This window comes from Argiope bruennichi, chromosome 7 (genome assembly GCF_947563725.1).
Source record: "Argiope bruennichi chromosome 7, qqArgBrue1.1, whole genome shotgun sequence".
NCBI lineage: Eukaryota > Metazoa > Arthropoda > Arachnida > Araneae > Araneidae > Argiope > Argiope bruennichi.
The window spans coordinates 56,706,856-56,732,728 of NC_079157.1; the positions used below are offsets into that span (position 1 = coordinate 56,706,856).

The 25,873-nt window shown below is 26.1% G+C and overlaps 2 protein-coding genes across 6 annotated transcripts in view; one reads left to right on the forward strand and one right to left on the reverse strand.

Annotated features, from left to right (window-relative positions):
* The window catches only part of LOC129975233 (protein angel homolog 2-like), a 49,761-nt gene extending 39,733 nt beyond the window's left edge, over positions 1 to 10,028 (reverse strand). The window contains exons 1-2 of one of the 3 annotated variants that reach the window (XM_056088266.1): positions 9,887 to 10,028; positions 1,313 to 1,429 (exon numbers count right to left, since the gene is read on the reverse strand). The gene's annotated coding sequence lies outside the window, so the exon portion shown is untranslated. Of the gene's footprint in view, positions 1 to 1,312; positions 1,450 to 9,886 lie in introns of those variants that run through there. The other 2 variants (XM_056088264.1, XM_056088265.1) reach the window with 2 other exon arrangements.
* Positions 1,640 to 23,940, forward strand: LOC129975234 (V-type proton ATPase subunit H-like). 3 transcript variants are annotated; one of them, XM_056088268.1, is made up of 13 exons: positions 1,640 to 1,772; positions 12,586 to 12,667; positions 13,285 to 13,477; positions 13,563 to 13,679; positions 14,354 to 14,458; positions 14,837 to 14,934; positions 15,288 to 15,395; positions 17,856 to 17,940; positions 18,105 to 18,283; positions 19,077 to 19,202; positions 20,488 to 20,589; positions 20,727 to 20,840; positions 22,382 to 22,536. In XM_056088268.1, exons 1-13 carry the CDS (start codon positions 1,742 to 1,744, stop codon positions 22,491 to 22,493), a joined length of 1,452 nt encoding a protein of 483 aa, XP_055944243.1. In that variant the 5' UTR covers positions 1,640 to 1,741; the 3' UTR covers positions 22,494 to 22,536. The 3 variants fall into 3 exon arrangements, with proteins under 3 accessions (XP_055944243.1, XP_055944242.1, XP_055944244.1); XM_056088267.1 differs by lacking the exon at positions 1,640 to 1,772 and adding an exon at positions 10,249 to 10,414; XM_056088269.1 differs by lacking the exons at positions 1,640 to 1,772; positions 22,382 to 22,536 and adding exons at positions 10,250 to 10,414; positions 23,350 to 23,940.
* The last annotated feature ends 1,933 nt before the right edge of the window (positions 23,941 to 25,873 follow it).

Consider the following 25,873-nt stretch of genomic DNA (forward strand, 5'->3'; position numbering starts at 1 on the left):
ATATAAGCATACTTATAAGAAACATTGTAAGTTTAAAAAAAAATGTTAAGAAAATGTTATTTATTAAGTTTTGCACTGGTGCAGCTTTCCCTTTAAAAAAAAAAATAAAGAAATAAAATAAAATAAAACAGACGACACAGAATGAGTTTTTAAGGAAAAGGCATAATAGCATATTAAACAATTCAAATAATTTCATAAAATTCTTTCTATTTTAATATTTCAATTACTTTATCATGAAAAAAATGTAAAAAAAGTAAAAAGAAAAATCACGTGGCTGAACTTTCGAAATTGAAATGATTCTTAATGGAAATTTTTTGAGATAAAACATTTATAAAAAAATTATTCGAAAGTAAATAAGTATATAAAAAGTAATAATAATAAGCATGGCAACTTAAGGTTCAGCTACTGAGTCCACCAAAATTATTCGGACACCAAAATTATATTATTTTAATAGTATTATTTCGATTTAAAAAGAACAAGAATGCATACTTCTTCATATAAAACTTGATTTTCTTTTGTATCCACTTATCGCCATATTTAATCATTTAACACGGAACTTTTTGATTGGTTTGTAAGCAATATTTCATTTTTTTTTTTTGGTCGAAGTATTTGCTTGAATAATTAGCTGTATTTTTTATCTTTATAAGCTGTAATTCACCTGCTCGATTCAGTGGTTACAAGATTATATTCAATAAAATTACAGGATTATTCACGGTCTAAAAAGGAACAGTTTCGGAATTGTGTTTTCGGTTTTATTACACTGGAAAATAAATTTTCTCTGAAATAATGTTTTTAGTTTTGAATGAAACTATTTATAAAATCAATTAATCAGTTCAGATTCCGTTAATTTATTACAACTGTACAGAAGTTTTAATCTTAAAATATCGTACTTCTTTTCAAAAATCTGAAATAGGAATTTACTTTTTTCAAATCTGGAATGCTTCTAAATTTCCAAAACTGTTAATTCTTAAATTACAGAAAATGTAAAATGTTTGAATAACAATTTTTAATTTCTTTAAATTACGGTAAATAAAAATTCTAAAGCATATTTTTGAAAAACGAAATAGTAAAATAAAAGAATTTAATACAATTGGTTCTACCGACTACTCGAGTTACACATAGCCACAAGGTCAGGGTTACACTTCATTTTACGAACAAGAAAATTTCCCGCGCAATAAACAAGGATTGGACAATATAAATACTTTCCGGAAAAAAAAAAAAAATGCAAGCGTTTAAAAACGAATTGATCCTATAATTACATAACTCCGAATTCTTTTCAATGAAAAAACGGTAGCAAACAAAATTATTATACCTTGTTTTTCTCTGACGAACCAGAAGCAATTGATTTCCTCCTTGTTATAAAACGACTGGACTCTCTACAAACAGGGCCGTTGGTCAAAACTGGTTCCATTAGTCAAGGTCAGTCCGCCTGACATTGGGAAAAGGGAAGGGGAGTGAGCACAAAAGAAATACTTATTTCCACTATTACCAACCCTCGAAAACCCTGTACCATTCTGTCTGTTAAAGCTTAACCCTAAACTAAAACGATCGCTCGCACGCTGGCGTGAAAACTTCCTCTCTGTTCTTCTTACTATTGAACTGCTGTCGAAAGCGGAAGAGATTCGCCGTGTATGTTATTTCCCAAAATCGTTTGACGCAACTGTGGAGTGGAAGCAATCTGCTGCTGAATTTATCGAAATCGTTTTCACTTTCGGTGGAAAGAGTACACAGACAACAGAGAATGATGGACGAAATGGATTATACGCCGCCAAGTAAGTATACATAGTGTTATTTTTCAAAATCCATCAGTGTATTTCATTCCTACGTGGTTTAAGGAACATTAAATCATACCGAAGTTTTGACAGCAAAATTGCATAACTATTTGTTTACCGAGACCCAAGTGTAAGGATCGCGCTTTTGTCTGTCTCGCTTTTCCGTTCATTTATTTATCAACTCGTTATCTTTTGATCATTATTTTTAAACCAGATGGAATGTCTACTTACTCGTGTATCTATACAATATTGTGCGTTTTGTGTTAAGCTTCGTAGTATTGTATTGGAAAAAAGTATTATTGTAATTCCCACTAAGTAAAAATATATCGGGTTCAAAGTTTGATGCAAATCAACAATTTTTTTATGAATTCCACATGCAAAATTTCATTTATTTCGCTAAATGCACTTTTCAGTTACCGTGTGTTTACTAGCATGAATATAGACAATTATTAATAACATTGGGATAGAGGGCTTTGCTCCCAGATATGTACTTATTATTAGTAAGGAATAGAATAATGTTAAGTTCAGATTGATATCAATAGTTGATCGTTCATCTTTGACACACACACGCACACTCTAACAGCTCTTGCATTTCCGTAGTTATGTAAATTAGGTAATAACTACGGATATATAGTGAAAAACATAGGAAAGCTACAAAGAAAAAAAAAAAACGTGTATATATATATGTATACCGAAAATAATAATAAAAAAAAAACGTCGAAAATACTTTCTTCCTGATATCGAGCTTACAACAAAGTTGATAGTGAACGAATTTTTAGCCAAGTTAAATAATAATAATAATAAAAATTTAAAAAAATAGAATTTTATTCCAGCATGAATATAAAAACACTGAAGTCGCTTCTCTTTACAAAAATGTATATAGGAGTTTATTATGATGCCAAAACAGGGCAATGATGACTTAAAGGGAGCAAGAGTTCTTGCTATTCAATGAAAAAAAAATGTTGATGTCTAACAAGTAATTGTTTGATCAACAAAACCGTGTTATGTGATTTTTTAAAATTATTTAATTTATATATTAAATGTCTCTTAAATAATTTTGAATTATGTTTGAAAATACTTGCTTTAATTATTTTAAATGCTTTAGAAATATCTATTCTTTAATAATTTGTTGATATTACGTTATATGTAACATATCTGTAAGATGTTAAAAGTATTAATTTACTAAATAAAATAATGAAACATATTGTTGTAAAATACGCTTTTAAAAATAGAAGAAAAAATTCTATAGAAATAAAATTGATGTCACTGAAAAACTTTTGTTTAACATTTTATAAAGGAATAATTTTTATAAGCGATATAAAAATTGTTTTTCTGCAATAAAATGTATCTAAATTATTAAGAAAAATGAGTAAAAATATTAATTTAAATAACAATCAAATTAAAATTTTAAAACTTTTTTCTTTTACTCAAAAAAAAAAAAAAAATTACGTGCCAAATTTCCAATTTTTAAATTTTAGTCCAAAGATCTGCTCCGTAGAATATTTCAAACGATTTTCATGCAACAACGATGCTTATCGCAATTTGCAAATAATATGCTAGCTTACAAACTTTACCATGGAAGAAAACAGCTGAAATCCCGTTTTAAAATTTATTACATTGCATAATTTCCAAAAGTACTTATGCTGAATCAAATATAACTCTCATTAGCAGTGTCTGCACGGCATTCCCTTGGCATAATGAATGTTAGCTACATCAAAACCAGAAAACTTATAATAAAGCTATCAAAACGAAGTAAATGGGGGGGGACACCCCTAGTTTTTGTGAAAACCGAAGACAGAGTTCGCCAGCCCCAACCACTGAATCGATTACAAATTTTTTTAATTTCATATGAAAGCTCACGGTCTCTAAATGTGTCATTATTAGTTAGCTGCCTGTCACCCATCTCTCTTTTTCAGAGTAATAGAAAAACCTCTACATATTATAGATGGAAAAACGTTGACTTAATTTCTGCCAACTATTGTACCGATTCACTGCTTCATATCAGTGCTTATGACTCCCAGATACTTTATTAATGATCTACCAGCTTTTAATGAGAGATACGCGTAATATAACATATATCTTACCATCTGCAGAACCAATGTGTGTGTGTGTGTTTAACAAACGTAATGTTATGGCTATAATTAAGTCCTTTGCACAGATCTTTTGTTAAAGCTAAATTTCACAAATAACATAATAATATATCCTGGTTTTAAATTCAGTTTCTAATTGAAACTGTGTTAATTCAACTAACTATCCTCACACTACGTACCTCAACAATTTGTTGTCCTAGACTTTCCATGAATTCAAAGATGTATACTATCTAAATTTGCGAAGTATTGCCAAATGGCGATTAATAAATTCAGTGCGACTTTGCGTCCACATTTATATATATATATATATATATATAAAAGGATTCATTGTTTTCTAAGTAGGCAACATACCAAATAAATGAAGAAACAAATGTTCACCATGGGAAAGTTTTAGTTCTTTATCAGATCAGGAGGGGGAAAAAAGTGAACTCATCTGGAAAATAAGTAAAAAATCAACTAATAAAGGTATTTTTATCGTTTTTGTTTTAAATTAGAAAAAAAAAAAAAAAAAAGGTTCAAATAATCACCTCAGAGAATTTTTTAAAAAGTTAATGGAAATAGAATGTCTGATGCAGAAATTGTAGTTCCAATTTTTTTTTTTTTTTTTTTTTTTGAAAAAAACTACAAAAAAGTGACAATTTTTGAAGATTTTTTTTTAATTGAGTAAATTTTATTAGAGAAATTTCTTAAAAAAGACATCTGTTACATTTTAATAAGTGCAAAGATTTTTTCCCTACGATCATTAAAAACTATACAACGGGGAAATACGCGTGAAAAATTATTAAGAACAAGACATTAAATAAAAAATTTTCTACAATAAATTTTAAAACTCATTGCATTGAATCTCCATTACAATGATCTGTGTACCATATTTCATAGCTGTAAATGCGATAAATTTGTCTGGACTTCGCCGACACACATATATAAAAACATTTACTTTTACAAGTATAGATAAAATAAAAACCAGCGGAAAAAACTAAAGCACTCCTGTGCCATCCAAAGCGTTCTCTAGGATAATATTTTCTAATAAAAGTATTATCCTAGAGAACGCCTTGGATGACACTGGAATACAATAGTTATTAAATATTAGTCTTTGACGAGAATATGGAATTTTTACTGAATCTATCGTGTCAAACTTGGCAAGTAATTTGAAGATTAATCTGCGGCATGCAGTTAATAGTATCCGCAAAATGAATTTGCGTTTTAGGTACATTTTTTTCAACCGCTTGACACTAAACTGTCCTTGCAGTCACAAAATCCCTTTCAAATTTGATGCATTTAAGTTATTGCGCTTTTGAATTACCGCGTTTTCTTGTTTCTCAAAGAACAAATCGACAGACTGTAATCGCTATTCTCAATAAAGCGATATTTTGCATTAACAATTCTGCTTAGTAACAATTGTTTCAACTTCATGGAAAAGTATTTTAGTAAAAACAAAAGATAACTTTTTCCTCCAATCTCTGCCAAACAGTAGAAATCACACCAAATATCAACTAAAGAATACAGTTAGGTTACCATATTTGGCAATTTGTCGCCTATAAAAATTAATAGTTAGGCAATTGTACCACATTCTTTAGTTTGGACGTATATTGTTAATTTCGATTTTTAAAACCCTTCCGACAGGCAGGGTCAGCATGTGTGATAAAAAACGCGAAAATAATGAAACTAAATAATTGCACAATTCAGTGCATAGCAACCAGGGATCAAGTGTATGTGGGGGGGGGGGGGGGTATTGATACACTTGGTGTCAGTTTTATGGGACACCATCGGAACAAAACATTAGTGCGTTTAAAACACTTTTTGAAATATCGTATTTGAGCAAAAAAAATAATACCATCTGTATTTACTAATAACGATTGGGGAGCGAAAATATTAAATTACGCCCCAGGCGTTCATTACTCTCGCTACACCACTGCAATAGTTAATTGCTTTTCAATGGAAAGCCTTTAATGAGTTTGACTGAATTGATCAGGAAATTTATTTACGGTATTTAAATCTCATGTTATTAACTATATTTATTCAAGTTCATGAATTAAAGAATTATGAGTAAGGTAAATTATTATAGAGAAGAAATTTTCGGACAGGGAAACAAGACATCGACTGGGGGGGGGGGGGAGGCAAACAAAATTTCTTACAGTAATTAATTTTATATTTATGTTAAAGGACTTAAGAGTTTAAGAACGAAGCAGAATAATAGAAAACGAGGAATTTATAACATAATCTGAAATTAAATATATTGCATGGATATAGGAAACAAACTTACAGATTATTTAAATTTTATTAAAAAAAATAAGATGACTACTGAGCAATATATATTAAGAATGAAACCTAAGTTACATTAAATTGATGTTGCTGAACATTATATGAAGTGAAACCAATCAAATAAAATGTTAAAGAACGTCTCAAATCAAATTTCGGTTCTTCCATAGCTATTGTTGTTATTTTAAATGAAATATTTAAATACCAGCTAGCTTAAAATAAAATTGCTATTTCTCAATTAAAATCAAAGTATTAATAAAAAAAATTAATGAAAAAAGTTTTTTTTTTGGGGGGGGGGCTAATTTTTCTAATAAACTTTTTAACATAAATAGTTTTTTAGTGCAAATTTGTAGTTCTTAAGTCCTTAAACTAGATCAAATATAAATTCTTTTGGAAATTAAAATTATTTTAAACAAGTAGTATTAATATAAATAAAATTCATGTCTCAAACATTCCAATTTTTTAAGATTTTCCAATAAGCTTGATTTACATTAAAAGATAACAGTAGAAAAGATTTAGTAAAGCTACATAACATAAACTACAGTGTTAAAATTATATTATAAAATACAAAATAGTTCCAAAACACAAAAATTGAAAAAACTAAAAATTACTTTTAATTATAATAAACTCTCCAATACAGTCTTGATTAAATTTGCCAAGTTATGAGAAAGATCATAAATTCATTAATAAAATAAAATTTCATACTATAAGAACAACATAATCTTCTTTGAATTTAGATATAACAATAAAATAAATTTCCTAAAAATAGCATTTACTTTTTTAATTTTTCATATTTAAAAACAAATCTGCATATGATATAACTGACCAAAAAAAAAAACATCATTTAATAATATATTTGTTTAAAATTATTCACAACTCACTCATACTAAAACTTTCAATTTAGGACAGTTAAATTTGATTTATCTTCAAAATGCTTAACAAATTTTATAGTTTATCCCTATAATGTTAACATGCAGATCACATAAAATTAAAGGTTCTAAATAGATGACATTTTATGAGGAAAAACACTTCATAATAACTACTCATTTATTTAAAAAAAAAACTAAGTTGATAAAAAAAATTTTTGTATTAATATATTTGTATATTTATCTAGTATTTATTTAATAGAAATTTATTCTCTCAACTAAATTCTTGCATCTTAAATAAAATTCAAAATATTTTTATGTACAGATATTAATTATTATGAGTATTTTAATATAAATTACCTTTAAATATATAATAACTGAAATATAAGTACCTTCAAAGCCCACTATTTCAATATTTTATCTCAAAAACAAAATATTCATATTTATTTTAGCATTTTCATTAACAAAATATTTTCAAAATTTTAAAGTTTTGATCTTGACATGTCAACAAATAGGTATTTAACCACTTGAAAAGCTCAGCTCTTAAAGCATTAAGGTATTGGTTGAAAATAATTAGGCTATTTGGAGGATTGATACTGCATAAGGCAGTTACATTACCTTTTATTTTTATTAAATTTATTTTTTTTAAGTGTAGCATATTGAATAGATATAACATTGAAAAGAAAACTAATTTTGTATAATTTGAAAGTCATTTAGGCAAAAATTAAAAAATTTCGCAAATTCCTTTTTTTTGATTTTTTGCACAAGACCATGTATTCTTCTTTTACAGTAAAGGCATTATGTTTTCTTATACTCCGGCTTAAAAATCTTCCCAGGAACAAATCAATCAATTCATACTTCTTCATGCAATTCTGGATGAATTGCCTCAATATTTGTAATTTAAAACATGCTATATTGTACATGCCATGTTAACATTTAAGAATTCACTATCAGCATTATTTAGCTTTAAACCTCACTATAAATTAGGTCTTTACTTATTAGGTTAGGTTAAGTAAGTTCCAAAACATGCTTTGGTCATGCCATGAATTTTTCTTTATTTTTATAAATTACTTTTCAATATTCCTTTTTGCTTGCTTTTAGTTTCATCCATATATTTCTCTATCATCAACAAAGGGATGTTAAAATGAAGAAAATAATTCAAAGAAGCAAATAATTAATCTCCCTCTTATCAAATCAGCTACCCTACAAAAATTCTAATCAAAATTCAATTAAAGCATGATAAGGAAGTGCAAGACATAAGGAATTAAATACAACTCTGTAACCTTTGCATATGTTGTTTCCACTCTACATAGTTTAAATCAATCATACATTAATTCAACAAAATTTAATGATAAATTGTACATTTACTGTTAATGCAATTAAAACAATTAAGTGAAAATGACTGTGATAATAATTTCAGAGATCGATGGTTTGTATTGAAGTTTTATTTACATCAGGTGTAGAATAAATGAAAAATAGAAACACAGCAATGACAAATTGAAGACCACACATATATAATAATCAGCAGGTAGGATAAGGTGAAGGAAGCATTGAATGTTATATTTATGAATGCCTAGAATTCAAGTTAGTGCAGGAAAAATTCTTTACAAACAATGGAACTATGGGAATCTTGAGATTGGTATAGCAAAATACAAGAAAAATAAAGATCGAGAAGATTATAAAAATATGTTGGAAACTGTTTTGCATAATAACACGAATTAGCATATAAAGATTTTCAGTCATATTATGTAATACTAAATTTACCATATATTAATCTCATATATGTTACTTATTATTATTATTATTAAAAATATTTTCAATTATCTTTTATTTATATTATTATCTTATTCTTTATTTTTAATGTATGATACATTTTAATTTTTCTCCCTTTTTTTTTTATCTTATACCCATATTATTATTATGTTATTACAATTTTTCATTTTACGTCATTATTCCATTTTTTTTTATTCTTTAAACCTCATTATTGTTTTTAAATTTCATACATATTTTCAAAATTGTATTTTAAATGTAGATTTTATACTTTTTAAATTTTTGCTTGTTATATGCAAGCATATATATTATATATTGTTTCGATATAATTAGAAATTATAAGGTAGGGTAAATATAAAAGCCTCAACTGTATTTATACGATGTGTTTTGCCTGTGTGCACTTTTGCCCAAATGTTTGTAAATTATGTATATCCATCTGGACTCCTCATATTTCTCTAATTTGAATGTTTATTTCCACAATTGCTATCACATACAGAGTTGACAATTGTCGTGATTGACAGAAAAAGAAATTCTTCTGCCCATTGAATTCAAAATATTATATATATATTTCTTCGTCACAATGTTTTCACACATATTTTCTAATAACCAGATTCAAAATTCTTTCTTATTTCCTTTATAGAAGAATTACTAAAATGCTGAAGTTGCAAAGGATAAATTTTCTAGTGATACAAAGTGAAAATTTTTTACATAATTTAATTAAAATTCTAAATAAAAAGGATTTTTAATATATAAAATTTTAATATCTTGATCTTATATTAAAAATCTTTCAGCTGCTTTAGGTTATAATTATTCGGAAATATTTATATTATTTATATCGAAAAATAATGTATCAAACGGGGGTTAAATCCACATATTTCTTATTGTTGCATATGTTATGGTATCAAACCAAGAATACAAACGATAGCATTACATAGTGGATGTTTTAAGCCTTATAGAACTGGTTTGACTCGTATAACAGTGTTAGAACTTTTTAGGTTCATATCTGAAAAATTATAGAACGATAATAATTTTCCATTTCAAGTGATATTCTGCCGGAATGTAAATAAATATACAAAAGATATTAAAAAGAATAATCAAAACGCATAAAGTAAAATTAATTAAAACTTACAAATTAATCTCCTGTGCTAGTTCTAACAATTTGGGAGGTTTTAATTGAAAGCGAAACTTGCTGTTTTTGTATAAGTTATCTTTACCTAGATCTGTAATCAACGATTTTCTAACCTCAAAACAATTCAACAATACAAACAAACTTCAAAACAAACGAGTGGATGTTGCCAAAATTTATCTTGATTTGTTGCTTTATTTATAGTTTTCTTTTTTAAATTTTGTATAAATGGAAACAATATTATAACGATAAGTACGGGAATTAGTTATATCGAACAATTAATTTTGGCTATCTGCTTAACTTTTGACTGTTGATCGAATTCTTTTGATTTTTTTTCGCCTACTTACAAATCTGGCAACATCTATTGTTGTTGTCATGTGATTTTCTGGACAGCTGAGTGAAAAGAGAATTTAGCTTATTTATTGAAAGAAAAGTTAAAATTTTGTATTTTTATTTATATTTTCTTTATCAATATGGAGTTAACATCGAATTCCAAATTAACTTCTTTGTCCGATGATATAGAAAAAGAAGGTTTGTTGAAAATTGTAGATATGTTTTTTTAACAATATCAAGGTTCTCTGAAAATATTTTTATGACCCTACATAGTATCATAAAATTTTAGATGTCGAAATATATCCTTATCTTCAATATATAGTTTTAACCTTAGGTTTTGTTTCTTAATTACGATTTTAATTAAGGATTATTATTTGTATTCAAAAAGGGGGAGGAAAGCTTAAAATGAAATTTTTGAAAATAACTTTAATCCTCAGATTACTGTTTGTATATATCTTAAATTTCTGTTAAAACATATGTATTTACTGTTTAGTTAACTTTCCTAGCTTTCACTAATTGTGAAAAAGTTATTAATGCATAACGAAAATTCTTTTGATGTTTTGATCCAGTTGTTTCTTAATTAAAAATTATGAATTATATATTTGCACTTGCTGATAAAATTATTAAAAAAATATAGCAAATAAAATTTGTGGAAGTTGAATAGAATTCCAAGAATTGTAAAGTTTATCTTTTTATTTATTTTATCCTTGAAATAAATTTTCTTCACTAATATGAATCATTAAAGTTTATGAAGGTTAATGTGTTTTATTCCAATACCTTGGTTGTATTAGAAAGTGAAAAGTATCGGAAAATTTTCCACTTTCTCTGATTCAAATGTTGTGATTATAAAAGCATGCAATATCTGTAAAAAATATATATATAAAATAGCCAACTTGTATCTGATAATACATATTTAACAAAACAAAGAAAAGCACTATGTGAAATTAATTGCTTAGGATAGTTTGATCATGCACTGAATAATGTCATAATCAGTAATGCTTAATTTAACTTCAAGGATAGATTTCAATTAAAAATATCATAATTAAGTTGACTGTAATGTAAAATTTTATTTTTATGAAATTTTTGTTTCATTTCTCATTAGAAAATCATTTAAAGAAACGTATAGATTATGTCAGAATTTTTAAATATAATGGATTTAAAAAATTATTTATGAATACCTTGTTTTACCTACATTGTTTTTAATGACAATACTTTGTCTTTATAAATCTATCCAAATTTATTCAAAAAAGTAAAAAAACAAAATGAAGCCTTTCTCTGCATGTTATTGCTAACTCTGTTAACATTTAAATTAATTTAAGGTAAAGAATAACATTTTATAGTGTTTTGAAAGTAATATTAAATTTTGAATTTTTTAGTATAGAAAAATCAAGAATATAAATCTATTTCATTAGTGAATTTCAAATTATAATAAAATAAAAATTACTTTTAAATTTCTGTGCGTTACTTTGAAAATAAGCCTCCCTCCAAAAAAAAAAAAAAAAAAAAAAACTAAATGGTAACACTTAAATTAGGTTATGGGTAGTATATGCAAGGTGAAATTTCATTAAAAGTTTTAAAGTATCTATTGACTTGTTAGACAAAGCAAAAAAGAAGCAATAAATATCGTCAGTTTGGCTGTAGAAGTATATAAAGTTATCATGCAATGGATAAGACGCTTTGCAATAATAGATTAAATATATATATATTTCCTTCAGAGAATAATAGTTGATTTCCATAAGCTGAAAATATTCATTGTAGGAAAAATTTAATTGATATATTTAGCACTGTTTGCTATTCCAATATCATTTTTGCACTGGATTATTAATAATCAGTAATTCATATAAATTATAAAATATTATATTTAGCTAAATTGATTTGACTTGAGAAGCTTTGACTTATATAAGATTTATGCAGAATATGTATACATTTTTTGGGGAAAACATTTGTTAAAGAATCTTAAAAGTTTTCATTTTCTAAATCATGATGTAAATGTATTTCATTGGAATTTTCCAAAAGCTGAAAAGATTCTTTAAAAAGAATTAATAATTCCTAAAATAATTAATTGATCCTCTTAATAATAATTAAGAGGATTAATTAATTATTTTAGAAATATTAATTATTTTTAAAAATAATAAATTAATTAATCCTCTTAATAATCCTTATAATTAATAATTCCTCTTAAAAACTTTTTATTTTGAAAGCATTTTTTCTTTCTTAATGTTTTAATAACAGCTTGCTTCTCTATAACTTAATCAGTCCGAATATTTAAAATGTTCCTGAATATTTTGTACTAAGATATTAGTTATTAGTTGATATTAGTAATTCTCTGTTCAAAATCATTTATATCTTTCTTTCTGTCATTTCAACAGGCATTTTGGATGCCACTGGAGCTTTACAACAGCGAGCAGCTGAAATTCGTGGGCAGATGGTTAATTGGATGTCATATTTGCAGTGAGTTTAACTTTTTACTAATATTTATATGATGTGTTAATTTAATTCTTAATAAAAATTTATGTTACACAGAAAATGCAAAGAACCATTAGAAGTATTTGAAAATAGCAGAATGCTTTTTATAAGAATTTCTAACAAGAAATCCTGTTTAAATTCAGTAAGCCATTTATGATCCATGGGCTACTAAAGTTTCTATCATTCATGGCATTTCTTTATTCTACTCACTTCACCTTTTTTTTTTAACTAAACTTTTTCTCAAAGGTAGAATGACTTCGTATGAACAATTGAGTCAGAGAGAAATGAAAGATGGAATGTTATAGTGGAAAGAAACTAATTTAAGCTAATATATTTGGATGTAATTTAATTTATTTTGAGAACTTTAATAGAATTTAAGATTATTTTCTGTATTATTTTTGAATAGTGACATTTAAAGAATCTGATGCGGGGGGGATCAAAATTTTCGTCAATTCTATTTTAACCCTCCTTTAACTAGTTTCTAAAGTTAAACTATACAAAACAGGCAATTTGAGCTGCAATTACATGTTTTTTATTAAAAGAAATGAGTAATTATATTAAAAAATCTTTTTAATTTGGTATACTTTTTTGTTTGTTTATAGGAGCAATATGATTACTCAAGATGACTACAATTTCATAATTGCCTTTGATAAAGCCAGGGACAAGAAAGCTAGAGATGCTATTCTAGAAACTCAAGCCCATCAGTGTTCTAAAACCTTCTTGAGTTTACTTGGTCACATTTCTAAAGATCAGACCCTGCAATATATTCTAATAATGATTGATGACATGTTGCAGGTATGTATATTATAGATTCTTACTAGAATAATTTTAAATTTGTTTTTATATTGATTTTAATAATTTTCTATTTTTCATTTTTTAGGAAGACAAATCTAGAGTTGAGCTGTTTAAGCCTACAAAAACGAAAAAGAAAAGTGATTCTCTGTGGAGTCCATTTCTCAGTCTGTTAAATAGACCTGATGGTTTCATTACAAATATGGTATTTGACAATAAATTGTTTTCTTGGGTTTTTATGTTTGATAAAAGAGAAACTTGTAAGAATAAATTTTTTGGTCATTATTAATTTCAATATATTTAAAAATATAAATTAAAATTATTATAGCACAACTTCAGTTAATTAAATTAAAGAGGAGGGAGCTGTTTTGATTAAGGAATTTTAAAAAAACTGAGTATTTTTTTCTGTTTTGAATCTAAATCCAGTGTCCAGTTCTAAAATATTTTGGTGTAAACCAAATTCAGAATTTTGTAGGCTACATTTATGTGTGTAATTAAACTCTATTTTATAATTATTTCCATGTAAAATGATACATACTTCTTGGATTTGCAATTTCAATATCATTTCAGATAAACTATGTTTGATTAACTAGGATTTTTCTGTAATAATGATTTGTAAATTAAGATTTTAGCATTATACTAGAATTAATTATTTCTGTTGTCATTTATGATTTTAAACATGTATTGTAACTAACTTTTGTCATATAAAAGTTTTTATTTTAAAACTTCTGTACTTTAGCAGTTATTTATTGTTCTTTTTAATAATTTCAGTTATGTTACTAATTTTGAGTAATGTTTGCTGATTAATTTTTATCTCTGCATGTATATAATATCCAAGCATATAAAACCCATAACACTTTTTTTTTTCTTCTTCTCCAGACTAGTCGTATTATTGCAAAATTGGCTTGCTGGAGCAAAGAGCTGATGGATGGATCTGATTTGAACTTTTACTTAACATGGTTGAAAGATCAGCTTCGCCAGCCTGTTAGTATATTAAACTTTTCATATTGTAAAGTTAATATTAAATGTATGTTCAAAAATGTTTTATTTTAAAATAACCTTGTAGTTGAATATTTATTTCAAATTTTTCATCTGTTTAAAACTATATATATATAGTGGAAAAACTTTTATTTTGAGTGGAATATGCTGCTATTTATAATTGAAACAATGCTCGTTTATTGGTTTTCTTTAAAATTTTTATTCAAACCCATTCAATTTTTAAATAATATATGCTTCAAAAATCATTCAATATTACTGCTATTTCACATATAAAAGACATAGCGTTTAGCACAGTATTAGAGGAAATTCATTGGCTTATATATTTTAAATTTGCTTATTAAGGAATCATTTTCTTATTTTCAGAACAATGAATATATCCAATCAGTTGCACGTTGTTTGCAAATGATGCTTCGAATAGATGAATATAGACTAGCATTTGTTGCTGTTGATGGAATATCTAAGTAAGTTTTAAAATTTATATATTATAAAATGCTCTGCTTTCTTATAATAAGTTAATGCTTTTAATTAGAATAAAATATATGTTTAGTGTATTATCATCTAGTTGACTATAATCTCATTTGATAATTTTTCACTCAGAAAAGATAGGATGGCACAGAGTTAAATAATCGTATTCCCCCCAAAAGAGTAAATTTAAATTTGTAGTTTCAAGTACTAAGCCAGTTTATCTTTGCCAGAAAGTATTTAAAAAAATGGTACTGGATGAATTATGGTATTTTAATGAATGAATGGGTTAGAAATAGTAAATTGAATATTCCTGTAATTTAATAATTTTTGATAATTTTTTCTATTTTAGATTGGTAACTGTTTTAGCTGGTAAAGGCAACTATCAGATTCAGTATCAGCTTATATTTTGTGTGTGGGTAATGACATTCAATGTTACATTGGCAGAAAAAATGAACAAGTGAGTATAACTGTATTATTTCCACCACTTTTTATGTTTCTTTTAAATCAAATGCTTTTAGATATATCTTAATTTTATTTAGATATAAAATTACAAACTTTTTAATTTTTGTATGCCATGATGTTAATGGAACTACTTTTAATGCAATAATAAAAATATTTTTTTCCAGTTGATTGCTTATTTTATGATATATTGTTTAAAATTTAAAATCAGTATATCTTGTTTGTGTTTTTACATTTTTGAATGGAAATATAATTTCTTGGAACAAAGGAAATTGATATATGCAAGACATTTATGCCCTTTATTGTATAATTTTTATTCTTTGAAAAAATTTAAAAAATGTTTTTTGGAAATATTGTGGTAAAAAAAAAAAAATTCTTCAATTTTAGGTAAGATTAGTAGATCAAGAGTAGGGAAATTTATGCATTGGGTTTTTAATTCTGTATATAATATTAGGAATGTAAATTTCAAAATTTTGCAGTGAATTCATTTTCTTAAAAATTCTGCACTTTTTCAATATGTTCTTTAAACTAAGCGATAAGTAAAATTTGCTTCATTTTTTTTCTATAGTGCGTGTAAGAATTAGTCTTAAAATTTTATAAAAAAGGACGTGTTTTTTTTTTTTTGTTGTTGTTTTGTTTTTTCGCCATAGAATAGCAAAAAAATATCTTAGATGTATTTTAGTTGCCCTAGAATTTTAAATGAAGTAATGCATAATGTCAGTGTTTTGAAGGAAATTTACTATTGTAATTTGTAGCAAATTTTCCTAATTTTTTTATTGCATTAATATTTATTTATGAAATACTATCTATTTCATTATTATACTTTGTGTTTTCTGATTATTTACATCATTTTTGTAATTTCTTTAATAAAAGGAATATTTCAAAGCAGGAAAATTAAATATATATATATACAGGGTGTTTATAAAGTCCCGGACCCATTTTGATGTTTAATAACTCATAAAATAATAAAGATAGATTAAAATTAATAACATAAATGGTTAAATAGACTCAAAAAGTTTCATGACCCTTGTCAATGAACTTCCACGTGTGCCCCCTTCGTCGCACGGAGAATATCAAGTCGATAGTCAATTTCACGCCAGGTAGCGACAAGCATGTCGGCATCCACAGAGCCATTTGCGCACATTATGGCGATTAACAATGCCAGAAACATGAAAGGGTGCTTCATCGGAGAACATTATGCTCTTCAGGAAATCAGCAGCATCTTCTATCCTACTTAGCATATCTGTTGCAAAGGCCATCCTCCTAGGCCTATCGTTCGGTTCCAAAACTTGAACAATTTGAACTTTGTATGCATGCAGTCTTAATTTTTTCTTAATAACCTTGTACACCGTCGAAATTGCATATCCTGTTGCCGCTGATCTCACAGATATTCTAGGATTGTGTAAAAATGTCTCTCTGACACGCTCAACATCAAAATCACTTGTGCAAGGATGTCCGGAACGTTTCTTATCTTCGATACTTCCAATTTCTAGAAAATTCTTTTTCCACTGCAAGATGCTGTTTTTGGATGGAGGATCTTTTTGGTAAATTCTTCTGAAATTTCTCTGTGCTTGCACTATCGATTTCATTTCTATGAACCACCATAAAATCTGTGCTTTCTCTTGTGGTGTACGCATTCTCCTTAATATCCACTCGAATAAAACATCACATACAAAAGTACTACATAGAACAAATACATCAAAAGTAAACATAACATTGCAATAGTTGCCAAAAACAAAAGAGAGAAAAATGCAATTAATAAGCAGACAATATTTAGAAAAGTACAGATATTTAGACTGGAAAATGAAATTATCTGAAAATAACCACACGTGGCCAAAAACAAAAGAGAGAAAAATGCAATTAATAAGCAGACAATATTTAGAAAAGTACAGATATTTAGACTGGAAAATGAAATTATCTGAAAATAACCACACGTGCAGACGATATTTACAAAAGTAAAAATATTCAAACCTGAAAAGGAAAATATATGAGTTATTCCATCAATAAATGCCATAAGTTTGTTTATATTTTTATTATTTTACGAGTTATTAAACATCAAAATGGGTCCGGGACTATATAAATACCCTGTATAATCAGTTACCTTTATGTAAAATAATGGATAGGAAACTATGCAGTTCATGAGTTATAAAAATGATTCATATACTTTTAAACTTATTATAAATATTGGGAAATTCAATTGTTTATTATTATATTTCATTTCATGGTTTCATAAAATTTAATAGTAAAAAAAAATCATTCGTGTATATTGACATTTATTATGAATTCTGTGCATTCTCTTTCACATTATATGTATATTTGTGAATCAGTATTTTTAATAGTTAAAACCATGCATGTTCCATGTGTATGTTTAATATAATAGATATAACAATAGGTATTTTTATAAACTAGTTAATGTATATATAAATTTACATTAATTAAACTGTATCTTAATTTTTAGATTCAATGTCATACCAATTCTGTCAGATATTTTGAGTGAATGTCCTAAAGAAAAAGTTACAAGAATAATCTTAGCTACTCTAAGGGTTAGTATATTAAATATGTGTATTTAAAGATTTTTGCTTATTATTATTGAAAACATGCTATTTTAAAAAATTTTGTTTGTTATTGAAAAAATGTGACAATTTTTAAAATGAATACACATTATGTATGTTATTTTAAAATTTATCAAATATGAATTTTTCTAAAGAATTTGATTGAAAAACCTGATGACAGTGCCATCAGCAGAGATAATGCTATTGCAATGGTTCATTGTAAAGTTTTGAAGCAGTTGGACATTCTGCAGAGCAGGAGATTTGATGATCCTGATATTGTTGAGGATCTTGAATTTTTGACAGAAACTCTTCAAACCAGCATTCAGGATTTGAGGTACAGGATTTCATACTTTTGTAATTCCTTCTCTTATTGAAAATTTAAAACAACTGTTGAAATAAATTATATGTCAACTTGGTATTGATTGCTGATGTTACATAGAAGTATAACAATCCTTTGAGGAAACATAATTTTTTGTGTAAATGTTGCAATAGTAGCAGATGGTTTTTTTTTTTTTTTTTTTTTCACATATATTGTTAGGTGTCTCTCTACACATCAAAATTATTTCCTGTATCTTTATTGTGACATTTTGTTTTCAATATATGAATCCAAAATGCTAAATATTTTGTGTCTCAATTATACTAGTCTAAATCTCATACAGATATTACATCAAATTATTAATCATGGTTTTTTATGATGATTTATTTTTAGTATTCTATTAAAATTCTTTCATTAGTTCAACACATTAATTAGTGCTTCATGTAGTGTCTGTAATCACTTTTTGTTTATTTTAAAGAAACAAAATATGGAAATATTTAGTTAATGTAAATGAAAACATTAATTAATTCAGTTAAAATTAATTAATGATTATTTTAATAATTTTTACTGAAGAATTATGTGATTTTTGTATTTTGGTCAAATCAGAAAAGGAAGTAGAATTTTTAAAAATATTTTCATAGTTATGTTAGTTTTATTATTATTGGAAATAAACTCAAGCTATCGCATAATATTTTGTTAATATTTGTTATTTTTATTTGTTTTCAAAAAGAATACTACTGTGGAATTATTTTGCTTACTTTTCTCTTTACTGATTAATATCTTTACTTATATCATGTATCTTCATTGTTAGCTCCTTTGACGAATATTCTACAGAAGTGAAATCTGGAAGGTTAGAATGGAGTCCAGTACACAATTCAGAAAAGTTCTGGAGAGAAAATACTCCTCGTCTAAATGAAAAAAATTATGAATTGCTTAAGTAAGTTTGTGTATAAAAACATTTAAAGAATGCATTCATTAAATCATAAATGCATTAAAAGTATTTGAATTCATACGATCTTTTATCCCTTTGATAATTTAAAATAATTGTTTTTAAATTATCAAAACAATGAAATTATTTAGATTTTGTAAGTATGTACAATTCTTTACCTTTTGAAACATTTAAAAAATCACAATTTATTCTTGCAGTAGAATGGGTATGTAGCATAAAAAATGCTTAAATTTGGAGACCATTTTCAAGCACATTAAAAGTGCTTAGTTTTTTTGGGGGAAAAGAAAAGGTCCTTAGAAAGAGCTTAATTTTCTGCCTCTTCAGTAATGTGCTTTGTTGTTTATTTATATATTATGAAAGTTATACCAAAGGAACAATACAAATTATGTACTACGTCATACTTCTTATGACTCGGAAAAACATTTTGAACTTTAGTCGTTTTAGTTATGCATGATAAATGTATGTTTAATCTTTTCATGTCTGAAAGAAAAGTATACAGTTTGGTCCATCAAGTGGGAAAATAAGAATATAGTTGTTGCATTTATACAAATCAAATACAGAAGTTTTGATCAATTTCTTGGTAATTCATATGTTTTTAAATTAAGGTTTGCATTTTCAGAAATGATGTATCTATCCATATTAATGAGTAATTTGTTAATTTTTAGAAATGTAGAAAAAGATGCCAAATTTTTATCGTTAATCTTATAAAATTTGACTTACATTTTTGATAATGATAATTTTTTCCCCCTTCATTTATATGTCTTTGTTGAAACCAAAAATTTGTTTTAAAATTGAAGACATTGTGCTTCTATGCCTTCATGTCATTTTGATGTCTTTGCAGCATTGAAATTTCAAAAATAAAGATTAAAATTTAAAAAATGTACATTTAAAATTAATTTTTTACATATTTAAATTTTTTTTAAAAAAATACATATTTAAATTTAAAAAAATTTTTTAAAAATACATATTTAAATTTAAACATTTTTCAATAAAAGCAATACATTATTATAAAACAGAAAACATGCTATGCTTAAAAAATATGCAGCTTTACATATGCATGATGCAAAAAGTCCCCCCCCCAAGTTGTATTAAAAGTGCTTAATCCTTGCAGCAATTTCTTAATACTCGCCTAGTAGAATTGTTTCATCACTTTAGAATTCATTCTCCACATTTTTCATTTTAATTCAATGCATTTGTATTCAGAGACTGCATTTAAAATGAAGTAATAACATCCAATGAAAAGCCAATCACAAACTTTTTACTTTTATTTTAGGATTTTAATTTATCTTCTGGAGACCAGTAAGGATCCCTTGGTGTTGAGTGTAGCTGCACATGACATTGGGGAATATGTTCGACATTATCCTCGAGGAAAACAGTATGTTAATTTTAAATTCTTATTTTTTTTCTGACCAATCATTTTATATGTATATTTGAAGTTGTAATAACCGTATTTAACTATCAATGTAGAGAATTTTAATAATTGTTAACATTCTTGGTGCTTTTCAATTTCAGCATTATTGAAGGATTAGGTGGTAAGCAGCAAGTTATGCACCTTCTTTCTCATGATGACCCCAATGTTAGGTATCAAGCACTGTTATGTGTTCAGAAACTGATGGTCCATAACTGGTTAGTATCTGATGTACCATGTATTTGAATTTTTTTGTACTTTACATGTAGGTTTTTGAGTACATTTGTTATGTTTGGCTAAATTTTTTAAAATAAAAGGTTTTTATTGTAGTTTGACATTTATTCTGCTTTCATTTAACTTAGTTAAATTGCCTGTCTTTATTTTTTTCTTCTGTTAAAAGCATTTTATTTTTGGTTGTGGACTTCTGTGGCAATATGCTTACTCATTATCCCCCTTCCCCCTCCTTAATCTTCAAAAATTATTACAGCTTGGGCTCTGGAATTCTATAAGCTAATTTTAATTAAAACAATTAAGTTTCTCTTTATTCATTTAATATTATTATGATTTGTTATTTTTTTTTTTTTTAATATTGTATTAGAAGTTTATGTAAAAGTTTGATTCATCAGTGTAATAACATAGATCTGTAGTATTATTTTAAGGAAATATACAACCTTGTACAGTGGTTTATATATTTCCTGTGAAATTTTAAAGTGTTAATAAATAAATAATTTAGCAATTTATTTTCAAATTGTAACAGCGCTAATTAAAAATCATGCCAAAGATTCTACTGGATACATGCTAAAATGTTTTGGGCCAGAGGCTCTAATACCCTGACCCCTTTTTTGTGCTTGTAAAAGTAGTATTATGTAAACTATTAGCTTAATTGGTGAATATAAAATACAAATAATTAAATTTCTTTGTAATGTATTTGATTAAGCACTTTTATATATCCAAGCAACTGAAGAAAGAGCTCTAGCTTTCTTAGTATCCCTATTTCTTTTAATTGTATGGTTTTGGGATTTGCTTCTTTTGTTGCTTGAATGTTATTGTTTGCTTTTATGTTTTGCTTATGAAGACTGAATAAAGTACTATTGTTCCAGCTCTTGAGACTGTCTGTTTCCTTATTTTTCAATTTTGTCATATTTTTAGGCATTCTGATTTAATATAGCTGTATGTTATAATTCAATTAAAAAATTTCATTAATTTCTGTCTTTTTTTTTATTTAAACAATCATAAATATTTAAAATATCCTATAATTAATTAGTGTATGATATGATCATATGTGATAAAAACTAGGCAATTTTTAGTACATTATTTGACACTATTACATAATCTGAATCAGTTGTTGATTTACAGATTTTGGTTTTAGTTTCACAATGAAGAAGTGAATATAGTATATGAAAATTCAATAAATTGTAATAAAATTTGTAGCACAATAATAAAATTGAGAAAAGAATATTGCTTTAAAATTTTTTATCTAATGTTATACAAAAACATCTAGTTAAGGAGTTGATTCTCAATTGTATAACTCCATTACTTATGTAGGGAAGAAAAATTTTACAATTTTTAAACTAGCAACAACAACAACAAAAAAATGTAAATACTACTTGATAATTCTTTTCCTATTTGGTGCTGAAGATTTTCCATTGATATTATTTTAGAGCTGGAACTAATAGTTATTTTACTCAGATTTCGTGCTTTCCCGCATCCTTTCATTCCCGTTTCTAATCCTTTGTTGATGTGTGTCCTCTTATCCTAGGGCTAGCTTATGTTTAAAGTGTAGTGGACTTAACTTAAACACTTGTAAGAAATCACCAAATTGTGGAGTACAAAAATGTTTTTTTAAGTCTGATTTAAATGGTCATAAGTAGTAGCTTCTTTCTTTCAAAAAGTGGATCGTTTTTTAACTTCTCAGGTATGTTATGTTTCCTTTTTTTTTTTTTGAAACTTATGTTTATAATTTTTATGTTTATTATTATTATTTATTTATGTTTCAATTTATTGCATATTTTTATTTGTTTGTTTTTATTTTATTTAAAACTTCATATATCAGGTTAATAAAAAATTTCTAAAGATGAAATTTTGTAACAATTTCTCAATCATTTCTCAGTGTTCAGAAATTTTGTGCAGTTGATGTTCCTGAAGAAGATACTATATTTTGATGTCTTTAGAGCTCAGCTGTCAAATGACCAACTATTTTTTCTTAAATTTTGATTTCTACTTAATGAGTATAAAATTTATATATAATATTTTAAAAAGAATGAAGTTTGAAATCCACCCACTAAGCTTCAATATTATCTGATTATATATATATATATATATAAATGGCTTTTGAGTATTTATTATTATTATTTTACTTGTATGGATAATAAGACAGAAAGGTGGAAAGATATTAGTTAACTATTAATAGATATTTATTAAGGTGTCATTTCCATAAATAAGCTAAAATATATAATTGAAATTTATTTATGAAGTTGCTTGGTATACTTCAAAGTTTTGTATATTGTATAGACTGAGAGTTTTTTTTTTTTTGTATATATATATATATTTGTATTTTTACATTTCATTTTTTCAATATTTAAAATTTTTAGTTAGCTGAGTGCATATTCTTATTTCTTGCACTGTTTGCTTATTCACAGATTTATCAAAATTCAATTTAATTTTTTTTTTTTTTTTTTTTTTTTTTGTATTGAATTGGACAATTCATATTGATTTCTTTTCTACTAGGGAATACCTCGGCAAACAGCTTGAAAAGGAAACTAGTCAAGCTATCCCAGCAAAAGGATAGATTAATAAATTGCTAAATGATTGACCAGGTTCTTGGTTTCAATATTCTTTGTATGTAATGGAAAATAATTGCTTCATATATAGCCAAGGATCAACTTCTAGTGTGTTTTGTGAGTATAGTAATGTTTTGTTGTGTGATGGTTATCATGACTATACATTCCAGATGTCATTGGAAAGTGCTGGTGGAATATAAGATTTTCTGATTTTTGGTAGTGACAAATGTGATTTATTTTGGATGCTGTTAACTCTAGTCTTCATATGATGTTTAATGATATTAGCAATTATTAATATCTCCTTTGGAGGAATTTCTGAGAAACTGATTGTTTAAATTATTTTATTGATGTTTTTTTATCACTTTTGTAAGTTCCTTTGAAACTCATATTTTTGTATATAATTGAAGTATGTAATTTATTAAATCGAACATTAATTTTATTTAAAATATGAAAAATATTGTTAATTCTTCTATATTCAAAGTTTAAAACAAAGCAATAGTAACTGAATCAGATAATTATAATCCATGGAAATACTTGTATATATATATATTATGTTGTGTGGTAAATTTATATAAGTATTAAAATTTGAATAATTTTATCACTGTTGCTTCTTTAAGAAAAAAAAAAATACTAATCTGATTTATAAAATTTTAATTATAAAGTAATGAATTTAGAAATATGATGGTTTGTTATTTTAAATTTAATTTAATTTTATGATTCTACAATCTAATTTTAAAAAATTATTGTTAAAGCTAATGTAGATGGTTGTATTCCAGAAAACATTAATAAAAAATATTTTCATTTCATTTGTATTTGTTTCTGTTTCTTTTCATCTGATTGATTATATGAATGAATCACATACAATGAATTCAGATGCAATGATTCACATGCAATGATTTTTGTTCTTAAATGGAAAAAAAAAAAAAAAAAAAAAAATCTGAAATGTAAGAATTCCTGGAATTCTTGTTCCTACATCAAACAAAATTTAAAAGAGCAAAGATTTGATCATTTTCTGTTTATCACAAAGAAGTTGAATAATGAATTTATTTTATTTCTATCAAAGGATAAAGTAATTTCCTTTGATTAACCTTACCTTTGACCTTAAATTAACTTATTAAACTCTTAATTATTTAATTTTCTCTGTTATCTAGTTAGAGTAAGATTTTTCATTTTGAGAAGATGCTGTATTGATTCAGCAAATTTTCACTATTTATGTGTCTACATAATTTATGTATCAGATTATAACATCAGTGAATACTCATTTTAGCTTATTGATTAAAAAATACAGTTATTAGATGTATGAACCATGCTTGGATACCATAGTTAAGAGTTTAATGGCAAATGATCTCATTTGAAAACAATTAAGAAAACTAGAAAAGTCTTGACAATGAAAATTGTTGAAATAAGGGGAAGTTTTTTTTAACTGTAAATATTATATCTGATGTAAGTTATAGGATATATATAGAATGAATGGGCTATTTTCATTATGAAATAACATAAATATATATAATATTGATTGCAAATTGAATACATGTTGTGATCTGATAATTTCCGAGTAATTTGAAAATCTAAAAAAATATGTTCCGTGTGGTGTCTGTCAATTCTTGGACCCATTATTAAATTATGCAAAGAAATAAAATAAATAATAATTAGGAGTGATACAGTATTTCTTCTATACTGTAAATTAGTAACATGGCTCATTAAGTTTTATTTCTCAACATTTGTATTTCTTAGACTCTAATAAATAGTCCTATGTTTGGCCTGAATAAAGATTTAAAGAGAATTATTAAAGTTAATTTTTAAATTCTGTAGATATTTTCATGTGGAGTGATGGAAAGATAATGTGTATCAAGTGCCTTTCAGGCTGTAAAGCAACTTATAGCTGCTACTCAATCTGTAACTCCTCAAGCCCTTGCAAATGTGAAATTAAGCTTTGCTTGGACATACTTTGTGTAATCAAAGAAACTCATATTGAAATTTGTTAACTAGAGCAGTTTTAGTGCAAATAAATAAGAGCATTTTTTTCTACAACTTATAGTTTTTGCTTTATGTAATTTTAGAATCTATCCAGAATTTTTCGAATCCCTGCATTTTTTTCACTATCTTTTAAAATGCACTATTATTCAGAAATGGGTGAAAATAGAATAATAAATGCATGATGTTGGTAAATATTATGCATGCATGATGTTGCATAATGATGATGATGAGGTCACCAATTATTCAAAGCTGTACACTATAAACATTCCTTTAAGTAGTAGAATGTCTCCATTATATGAGGACAAAATTGAAAAAAATCAGTGCTTCGGTTTTTTCCCCCCCTTCATGGAGAAGTTCTTTATAATGAATGTAGATGACACTGCTATAACGAATTTCATAAATGTTGTACACTTTATACACTCCTTTAATTAGCAGAATGCCTCCATTTCATTTGGCCAAAATTGAAAAAAAATATCAGTGCTTCATCTAAGAAA